The sequence below is a fragment of the Pecten maximus genome, chromosome 19, assembly GCF_902652985.1.
Source record: "Pecten maximus chromosome 19, xPecMax1.1, whole genome shotgun sequence".
NCBI classification, from domain to species: Eukaryota; Metazoa; Mollusca; class Bivalvia; order Pectinida; family Pectinidae; genus Pecten; species Pecten maximus.
The window spans coordinates 20,038,392-20,049,190 of record NC_047033.1 but is presented as its reverse complement, the minus strand read 5'-3'; the positions used below and the strand labels follow the sequence as shown (position 1 = coordinate 20,049,190).

Here is a 10,799-nt window from a genome sequence, read left to right as displayed (position 1 = left end):
CCAGTCCCACTTTCTGAACATGCTACCTCTACCGGGAACAGCCAAGTTCTCCCTCCCTCATGTCTGCATTGCTTTGTCATTGTGAGCTGTTGGTATTTGACAGATGTTCGTTAATGTGCCTCATCGCACCATTCCTCTCATGGCCCAGTCATTTCCACCGAGATGATCAGTCGGCGCTACTGCAACCATGTCACAATGTCTAGCCTCGGTGGGACATGCACTACACCAGGAAAGACAAGTCGTTTGTTGAGGTCTTGTCTCAGCTCCCAGGTATGTGCCTGACATAGTAAGTTCAAATGGCCGGTGCGGCAGTTAGGTTTCCCTTCTCTCGAGCTTACACGAACTGAATGTGAGTGAGTTTCTGGTATTCCTTCACTGGCCTCGCTTGGAACCTGGTCGTTTCGCCATCTGTATCTTCCCTGCTGGAGAGCTACGTAACATCCAGCTATGATTGAGCCACGTCCCTCTGCCGCCACACAGGGTACACATATATACAACTGTACCTACGCCTATACATACGCCTATACATGAGCATGAAGGAGATCCTTACTGTTTGAATCTCCCACAGGTCAGACCATGTGACCATGCCTTCAGGAATATCCCCGAGTCTCCTCTGATCTAGCCACTGTTGTAATTAAGTCTGACCTTTCTTTATGGTGGTATCTATCTTCCTCTTGCGCTCTTCGGAATCTGCTTACAAGGATGTTCAAATCTTGTCTTGGGGTTCTAATCTCTCTTTCACGTCTATTTTCTGTCTGCAGAGCCTTCCGCGTTCATTGCTCCAATATCCCAAACCTTTCTTCCCAAGTTATATGCAATAGTAGTTTGAATGTTTAACTTCTCTACAGTTCCCTGCTTCCATAAATCAAATATGCCCTCCAGGTTTTCAAGCGCCTTGAACCATTCCTTTTCCTACTGTATGTCAGCAGAGAGGTAGACGTCTCTGATCTCGGCCAGTTGATCTTTGATTTCCATAGTGAAGTAGCTGCGCATCATCATTCAAGGCAGGACCATCGATATGAAATGACTCATCGGCAAAGATCCATGACCATTTCCAATAAAATATCTGTCAGAGTGATTGAGCCTCATTGGGTGGATTCAAACCACTACGGCCATTTCGACTGCTATCCTATGATTTTCTTTGGTCAGGGGGTCACCACAGCTATCCCACGATTTCCTTTGGTCAGCGGGTAACCACAGCTATCCCACGACTTCCTCTGGTCGGCGGGACACCACAGCTTTCCCACGACTTCCATTGGTCAGCGGGTCACCACAGCTTTCCCACGACATCCTCTGGTCAGCGGGTCACCACAGCTTTCCCACGACTTCCATTGGTCGGCGGGTCACCACAGCTACCCCACGACTTCCTTTGGTCAGTGGGGCACCACAGCTTTCCCACGACATCCTCTGGTCGGCGGGACACCACAGCTTTCCCACGACTTCCATTGGTCGGCGGGTCACCACAGCTTTCCCACGACTTCCATTGGTCGGCGGGACACCACAGCTTTCCCACGACATCCTCTGGTCGGCGGGTCACCACAACTATCCCACGACTTCCTCTGGTCGGCGGGTCACCACAGCTTTCCCACGACTTCCTTTGGTCAGCGGGTCACCACAGCTATCCCACGACATCCTCTGGTCAGCGGGTCACCACAGCTTTCCCACGACTTCCTTTGGTCAGGGGGTCACCACAACTAGCCCACGACTTCCTTTGGTCAGCAGGTCACCACAGCTTTCCCACGACTTCCTTTGGGCAGCGGGTCACCACAGCTATCCCACGACATCCTCTGGTCGGCGGGACACCACAGCTATCCCACGACATCCTCTGGTCGGCGGGTCACCACAGCTACCCCACGACTTCCTTTGGTCAGTGGGGCACCACAGCTATCCCACGACTTCCTTTGGTCAGGGGGTCACCACAGCTTTCCCACGACATCCTCTGGTCGGCGGGTCACCACAGCTACCCCACGACTTCCTTTGGTCAGTGGGGCACCACAGCTATCCCCACGACTTCCTTTGGTCAGTGGGGCACCACAGCTTTCCCACGACTTCCTTTGGTCAGCAGGTCACCACAGCTATCCCACGACATCCTCTGGTTGGTGGGTCACCACAGCTTTCCCACGACATCCTCTGGTTGGTGGGTCACCACAGCTATCCCACGACATCCTCTGGTTGGTGGGTCACCACAGCTTTCCCACGACTTCCTTTGGTCAGCAGGTCACCACAGCTTTCCCACGACATCCTCTGGTCGGCGGGTCACCACAACTATCCCACGACATCCTCTGGTTGGTGGGTCACCACAGCTATCCCACGACATCCTCTGGTTGGTGGGTCACCACAGCTTTCCCACGACATCCTCTGGTTGGTGGGTCACCACAGCTTTCCCACGACTTCCTTTGGTTGGTGGGTCTACACAGCTTTCCCACGACATCCTCTGGTTTGTGGGTCACCACAGCTTTCCCACGACTTCCTTTGGTTGGTGGGTCACCACAGCTTTCCCACGACATCCTCTGGTTGGTGGGTCACCACAGCTTTCCCACGACATCCTCTGGTTGGTGGGTCACCACAGCTTTCCCACGACATCCTCTGGTTGGTGGGTCACCACAGCTTTCCCACGACATCCTCTGGTTGGTGGGTCACCACAGCTTTCCCACGACATCCTCTGGTTGGTGGGTCACCACAGCTATCCCACGACATCCTCTGGTTGGTGGGTCACCACAGCTATCCCACGACATCCTCTGGTTGGTGGGTCACCACAGCTTTCCCACGACATCCTCTGGTTGGTGGGTCACCACAGCTATCCCACGACATCCTCTGGTTGGTGGGTCACCACAGCTTTCCCACGACATCCTCTGGTTGGTGGGTCACCACAGCTTTCCCACGACATCCTCTGGTTGGTGGGTCACCACAGCTTTCCCACGACATCCTCTGGTTGGTGGGTCTACACAGCTTTCCCACGACATCCTCTGGTTGGTGGGTCACCACAGCTTTCCCACGACATCCTCTGGTCAGCGTGTCATCAGTTGTGATCAATCACTACTCACAGCTGCCTGGTCTCCAGTCAATATAAAATTAAATCACCATGTTTTTATGTTTTCGAGTGCTTTTATTTCTTCATATTTTTTACAAATACATACATATTTACGTCAGTTCCATCACAATATCAGCGTTTCATACCTTGTCAAAAATACTGCAGTCAAATAATCTTATAATTCAACACTTTGTGGACGGAATATTCAGCAACAGACAAATGTAAAAATAGTCATCTAGAAAGTTCTGTGTAAACCATTAAGTTATTTACATAATTGATTCATACAACAATGTGTCAAGTTAAACTGAGAAAGTGTGATTTTGATCTATCTTAAAATAATGATCGGAAATTTTTAATCCATACATGTTTCGGATTGTGCATAAAATTACTTGTAAACTTTCAGTCATGGATCTGGAGCGGGACAAACACCTGGATTTGTCACAGAATATGAATTTCTTGTTGAATAAGTCCAAGAGGATTTAGGAACTTTTGGAATGTATGTTAGTAGAGAGATGGCCATGGACATCTATCACATTAACACTCTGAGCACTCCCAGCATATTACAGAGATACAAATATAATAATTACAATAATCGATATCACAGACGGAAAAACTGCTGAATATGGATTCCAACAGGAATGACAAAATACAGCAGAACCTGTGTATACCGAACACAAGCACGGCCAATAACAGACAGGGTTCAGATAACACAGGTTCAATTTACATTCAACTAAACTCGGATTAAATGACCCGAGTTTGAAAAAAGCTGTTCAAATTATTGACAACTTTTTTCAAAATTCTTTTAAACCTAGAAATGTGTAGATTTTGGTCTACATTGTACAAAGTTTCTAGATTTCATAATTTAACTTTCCTACACAAACAAGTATAATCATCTGTATAATCACTCAAAATGAATGTTATATTTCTTTTTAAGTCCTGCTATTTTTTCAGTGACAATTTATATACAAAGTCAGCATGTTTTGGCATATTGTAAATTTTAATACCAATATATCTGAGGCTCAGATTTGAAAGCATATTACTGTTATATTATACATTTTTTTAATTACATTTACAGACAATCTGCAAACAATAATTTTTGGTATCTATTTTCAAAGCCTTTTAATTGTCTTCTTAAAAAGAAATATCAAAACATTAAAACCCTTCACACTGAATCATTATATATTTTGATATAATAATTAATTCCAAATTATATTAAATCTAACTAACCATCTTCTTGTTAGTCAGTTTGATATGAAAATCCATTTTATAACCATAATCAATTTTGTATTTAGAGAAAAAAAAAAGATTTTGTGCACGTAATTTTCGGTTTTTAGTTATTTTTACAGTGTAACACATTTCCTTACACAAATCATCAAACATGTTTATTATAGATTTAAAGCCAATAGGAGTCTCCTCCATTTTAAAGTCAGTCAACAATCTAGTTCATTAACAAATAAATACACTTTACATTTATTATGTATTTGCAGATAAATAACAGATATGACATGTACAACAGTTCCAGTTTGGACGGAGAATATTTTATAGAGATAGAAAAAATATGAAATCTACTTCAGTTGTAAATGATACAAATATATTTACATTTCTCTCTTCACAATTTTCTTCAACAAAAATGAATAAATCATTAATCTTAAGAAATAACTCAAAACAATGAAATTCATGACCAATGATTTGCTTAAAAACACCCTCACAATATCACATTTCATTGAATTATCAGGCTTATACAAAAGTCATATCTTCTGATAATTTACAACACTTCTAATATTTTATTAAACGAAAGAAAGTTTTCCGACAGTATTTACTGGTATGGTTCTACTTCTCTGAAAGTTTGGACAGAGTTGTGGACATTGCAACGACACTAGAATAGCATATAACATCAGAAACAGTTTTTGTTTCAGCATTGTACTTGGTACTCTCCGTCATCATCCATACAGAAAAAAAAACATGTCTCAACCGTGGAGTGCTATCAGTAACTCAATTAACACGTTTAATTAATGTATGTTTTCTTACTGAATCAACACTTGACTACTTGTACTGATGTTCATATTCATGTACATCAACAAATCAAACTAGTGTTGATGTATTGAAGTTGGTAAATTTTGCTTCAACAATCCACAAAAATACTATCGTTGATACAGAGTTTGGAGTGCCTTATTTTGTGGCTTTGCTTTGGGCAGATGCGGTGCGCTTGGGAAGAGCAATAAATCTTGGCCGTGCTGTTATGTTGAATTCTTCCATCAGTGCCTCAGACATGATATTCAGTAGAGAATTCTCAATGATTGACTCTGCAATATTGCCAAACTCTGGAGCTCTGAAAACAAGAAAACAATACATTGAACCAGGTTATTTTGTGAAGTAATTTAAAGCTTAATTCAAATTAGAGACATACATGTATGTTAATTTTTTAATTTATTATCATATAGAGAAAACTCGATTATTCCCCCAGGTTTTGCAGCTTCCTCAACATAAAGTTTTAAGTTTTAATTGAACAATGTTTTCTACTCAAACGTTTGGTTTTAACTGCAAACTCACATTGACTCATTATATCAAAATTTCTCTCTCCAGTCTTCAGTGAACAATCCCTAAATTTTCTGCTAGTATAATTTGTACTAATTCTAAAGATGTGCTAGGAATATTTTCAAAATTCTAACTTAGCTTTTATAATTTCCTTTTGACTTAATTATGATAGAACATCGCGAATACCGCAGCTCAGCTGACACATTAAACATTTGTGAAATTTGTATTTCCCGTTATTGCAGACAGTTAAGATAGTGATATTTTGCTTTCAAATTACATTTCATATATTTTGAATAATTTTGTAAACTATCCACGGGGATGTGAAGATTATACAAATTTGGAACAATTTTTAGAAACAAAATCATTTATTTTGAAAGAGTTTCATCACAAGCATTATCAACAGAGCAAAATGTTAGTAATTGGTTGTTAAAAATAGGCATCTCTTGTGCATATGCACCTAAAAAGATGTCCTGATTAAGAAAATTAACATGACATTCAAAGCCTTACTTTTTAAATGCTTGTTTCTGTTTGAGTAGATCTTCCTCTTTGCTAATTTTTTCTATTTCCTCATTGGTGTGTTGTTTGGACTCCATCCGAAGTTTCTTTCCCGATTTAGTAGAGGGAGCAGGCTGTAAAAATGAAATAAAGGAAAAGTCAATGAAGGCCGTAACACTCTGTAATAGCTGAATAATATATCATATCATTATGTTGATCACTTGAAAAAATGTTGATATTTATACAAGTATTGCATATGATTCGGGGTAGCTAGCTGGAATATCTATAACCTGGAAATTCATGTGTTAGGAGAACAGCACGGAATTTACAAATGTTTGAGCAATGACCTAGCTTATAAGAAATTTCATTCACAAATTACATAAAATTATAAACTTCATATTTATTCTATAACCATTGCAAAACAATTTATATCAACTTATATCTAATCACTTTTGTTGGCTCGGACGGAAGCACTTAAGGGTCTTTATGGTGGAAGGAAACTGGCCAACCTAGCTACCCTGAGAAAACCCATTGGGTCGGGCAGGTGGCCCCCATATGTTTTCACATCTGGTCAAGGAATCAATCATAGCCTGAGCAAAATGTTTCCTGATATCTACTGACCTGTTTTGAAGACTCTGGAGGCACACTTGTTGGTGTGGGTGGGTTGCTCATAGTTTTAGGTTCTATGGTGACATCAACAGAGGACATTAGGGACATGCGGGACTGGGAAGCGGCACTTGACCGGCCGCTCTGGGGCTCAGCCTCAGAGGGCTCATGGGTGGATATCCGCGGCTCTCCAATTTGGCTGTAGTACGGAATCGCCTCATTGGTGACTTTCTTCACAGAATCTTGGAAGTAATTGTCATCCAGTAGGCCTCTGTTGAAAAAAATGGAAATTCCATTAACAATGAAAACAGATTTAGTTCCTTGAAGAGATAAATCTGAATATTTGTTCTATTTTTCAGTTATTTTGCTGCGTTTCTGGTCCATTGAGTAGCCAGGGATCTCCTTTCAGAAGCTGAAATGAAATATGGTATTATGATTTATATCCATACCTCTTACAGCGACTGAGCCTGGGTCCTCTGGCTTACTATAGCCTTATGCTCAGCCGATCGAGTTTAGAGATGTTCTCTCTTGGACTAGCTGAGCGGTACAGGTATATTACAGCTAGAATCATATCCGTATATGTCATAACTTGTATAAAGAACAGAATAGGCAATATAGGATTGGTTTATTTTTGTTTGACATCCTATTAACAGCCAGGGTCATTTAAGGATGTGCCAGGTTTAGAGGTGGAGGAAAGCCGGAGTACCCGGAGAAAAACCACCGACCTATGGTCAGTACTTGGCAACTGCCCCACGTAGGTTTTGAACTCGCAACCCAGAGGTGGAGGGCTAGTGATAAAGTGTTTGGACACGTAGAAAAATCAAGACGTTGTCAAGCTTGCATCTCTTTCCTACAGGAAACCGCAATGTTAAGTTGAGAAGTGTTCTGGGTACACACCTGAGGACGTTACTAAGGACTCCCGACACCATCTCTGCCTCTGCCTGTGTACAACTGATCTGGGGAAGGGACTCCTGCTCTTGCTTTTTCTCTTGTTCCCGCCCGATTGGTCCAGCCAGCTTCTCACTCAGCATTCTAACCAATCAAAATAGTTGTAACAACAATTGTATTAGAAAAAATTCAACACTTGAATTTAAAAAAAAAAAAAACTTAAAAAATGTGAAATAAAAAAGAATAATTATAAATTTGTGATTTTTTTTTAAGACGTCATATTCTGCTATATTTTATTTGATATAGATTTTGCCTTACCTATCTACATAGAAGTTCTTGTATTCCTCAGGGAAGTTAATTTGGAATTCTCGAATGTCGTGGGTTCTGGCTGTCAGCCCTAAGTGGAGTAAGAATGGGTTCGGTGCGGTTGGTTTGGCCCAGAGTTCAGCCTCCTTTTGATCTTTACTGATCTTTATGGCCTTTTCTTCATCAGGAGACAATTGATTAATTGGAGGTAATGTCTAGAAAAAAATATCAATAATTCTTAATATTGCTTTAAAAAAATCTTCTTGCATTCAAATTTAAAAAAAAATCTTCCTGCAATCAAATTAAAAAAAAATTAACAACTTAACTCACAAGATATATATGCCTTTTCTAAATACTTATATTATGAATACAATACTTTAGCTATTACAAAATGAACAGCACAAGGATGGCACTGATGTAATTTTCACATAATCAGCCTTTTTTTTCAGTGAATTCGCCATGTAATACATGTACATAATTTACTTATGTAATATATACCCTGGACCATTTTTCATTGGCTGAGCTTGTTGGAAACCAATTGTAATATCATGATATGGGACATGATGAACATGTGTCGTGAATTGAAAATGGCACAACAAAATGACTTCCTATTTTTTGTCCTCCACATTTTTTATTTTTGAAACCCATCATAAGGTCATTTTTCTTTTATTTCATCAAGTTATGAAATAAAAAGTACCATAAATTTGTTTTCGTTTCATATGAGATTTTATCGTGACACTTGTCATGAAATTAATTTTTTTGTTTGCTATGGCTTGCAAAAGCAAAAGTCATTGAAGGCTTATTTCATAAAACATCATATGAAATGGAAAATTCTTTATCAAGCAGATTCTGAAATAGTATACCCTATACTTGGTGAGCTCTCCTTCACTATCCACTTTTTTATCTTCCAGGGCTTGGAGACGACTGCTTGGGCGCTCCTGTAAAAGATAAAGAATAAATTTATATCATGAAATTGAATGAACTTGTTAATTACAATTATAAGACACTAAATTTGCATAATTGTGATTTAGAAATCTTTTTAATCTGACACACACAAAAAAAACCACCTCTATATAAGGATTCATTTCCTGAACCTAAATCATAATTGTTTAATTGTTTTTTGATGATTCAAATTGTGGATGTGCCAAAACAAGAATGATACACTTTATGCGAAAATGGGGGACAAATTATTTTTTCTGGCATCATAATTTTTAAGGATATTGTTTGTTTTTTTCTGTCAATTTTGTCCATTCTGTGAAAATGGCAAAACATCTATAAACCACTTGAAGATAGAAACTGTATAATATATGTAATATACACGTATAATAGAGAATTTTAGTGTTTCTACTTAGCACAACTTCTCTTGGTACCTTTAAACTGCTATTTTTTTTTTTACATTCCCTGGAATGACCATTATGTCACAAAAATTAATGTTTTGTATTTACCATGATCTCCACATTGTTAGGGAGGCGGTTATCAGCATCCAAGTCATTCTCTGTAATAGTGAACTCATATTTCTGTCTCTCTCGTTCATTCTCCCATTTCTGCAGCTTCTTGTTGAATTGTCTCATCTCCACCTCATCCGTAACCTTAAATAACAAGTGTTACCCCTTTTGTATTGATTATATTTTTCACACGAACAAAATTAATAATATTTTTTACATACATTATGCTAATAATATTTAGAGTTTTTACTTGGCGTGGAGTTATTCCACAGGCACCATACAGGAAAACTATCGGTACTCACCTCACACACAAGGTCAAGGTCATAAAACGATGGAACTTTACAGGCCACAAAGACAATTCTACACATCTTGCTCTCTCCTGGTTCCAAATGTCCTCGTACAGGGGAAATAGATAGGTACTGGAATCAAATAAAAGGTAATTATATATCTACATCATGTACATATCAGTAATTTCTTAAGAATTTACATGCAAAGTTCTAAATTAAATCAACATTTTGTCTAATTGTCTTTTATTGTGTTTGTGAATATTTAAAAAAAAACTTGTTCAATTTGACAATCATTTATTTTTTTTTTAAATAAAGTTGTTTAAAGATATCCGGAGATAATATTAATATTAAAATCTTTGACGATTAGATTTCTGCTAGCTGACTTACCTGGCTATCTGCCTGAGCTGTGACATGCCACTCGAAGGACAAGTCTCTATCACGTGATTTGTTGATGACAAACACAAGCTGCCTAGCTCTGCTGAACAGCGGCATGTTGCCAAATGAAAGCCTCTCCTGGGACAGGTATGCCAGCTGTAGAATAAGTGATAGAGAGTCAATGCAAGGGAGACAATCACTCACAAAATGATACAGTTTTTAATTATAACTATTTGATAATACCATCTTTTCCACAAAGTCCATACATCTTCACTTTACCTGTTTTCATAGCAATATAAAATAAAATACTATATAGCCAGTTATTTTTTGCAGCAACAACATTTTTGGCTATTTCACAGGCCTTTGATGTGGTTGTAAAAATTTGATCCATGAGATGAAAAGACACAGGTAAACACTATCTTCTGACTGTCTGTCTGTCATGTATGCATGCATGTTCGTACCTGTATTTATGCATGTATGTGTGTGCCCGTATATATGCATTTATGCTTAGCCTGCTGTTCAGAATTTAGGGTATAATTCTGTAATCTCACAGTTGTTAGTTTTTCCTTACACCGAACTTTATTTTATGTCTAATGATAATGAATGTGTAATGAATAATTTGCGATATCCAAGGGTGTATCACTCTCCACAATATCACTTGATGTATATATATCTATGTAGGCTGTAAAAATCTGATTGGCAGAAAGGCCAAAGGAATAAATGAATTGAATTGAATTGAACTTACCTGTCCAGGTAAACACTAGCTTCACTTACCTGTCCAGGTAAACACTAGCTTCACTTACCTGTCCAGGTAAATTCACTACCTACACT

The 10,799-nt window shown here is 39.2% G+C and overlaps 1 protein-coding gene across 1 annotated transcript in view; it reads right to left on the bottom strand.

Moving 5' to 3' along the window:
* Positions 1-3,085: 3,085 nt before the first annotated feature.
* LOC117317387 (cilia- and flagella-associated protein 65-like) overlaps positions 3,086-10,799 on the bottom strand; it is a 34,298-nt gene continuing 26,584 nt past the window's right edge. The window contains 9 exon segments of the mRNA XM_033872192.1: positions 3,086-5,360; positions 6,074-6,195; positions 6,683-6,938; positions 7,565-7,699; positions 7,874-8,076; positions 8,725-8,799; positions 9,307-9,450; positions 9,609-9,725; positions 9,981-10,124. Coding sequence (XP_033728083.1) covers positions 5,201-5,360; positions 6,074-6,195; positions 6,683-6,938; positions 7,565-7,699; positions 7,874-8,076; positions 8,725-8,799; positions 9,307-9,450; positions 9,609-9,725; positions 9,981-10,124 — 1,356 coding nt within the window. The 3' untranslated portion in view covers positions 3,086-5,200.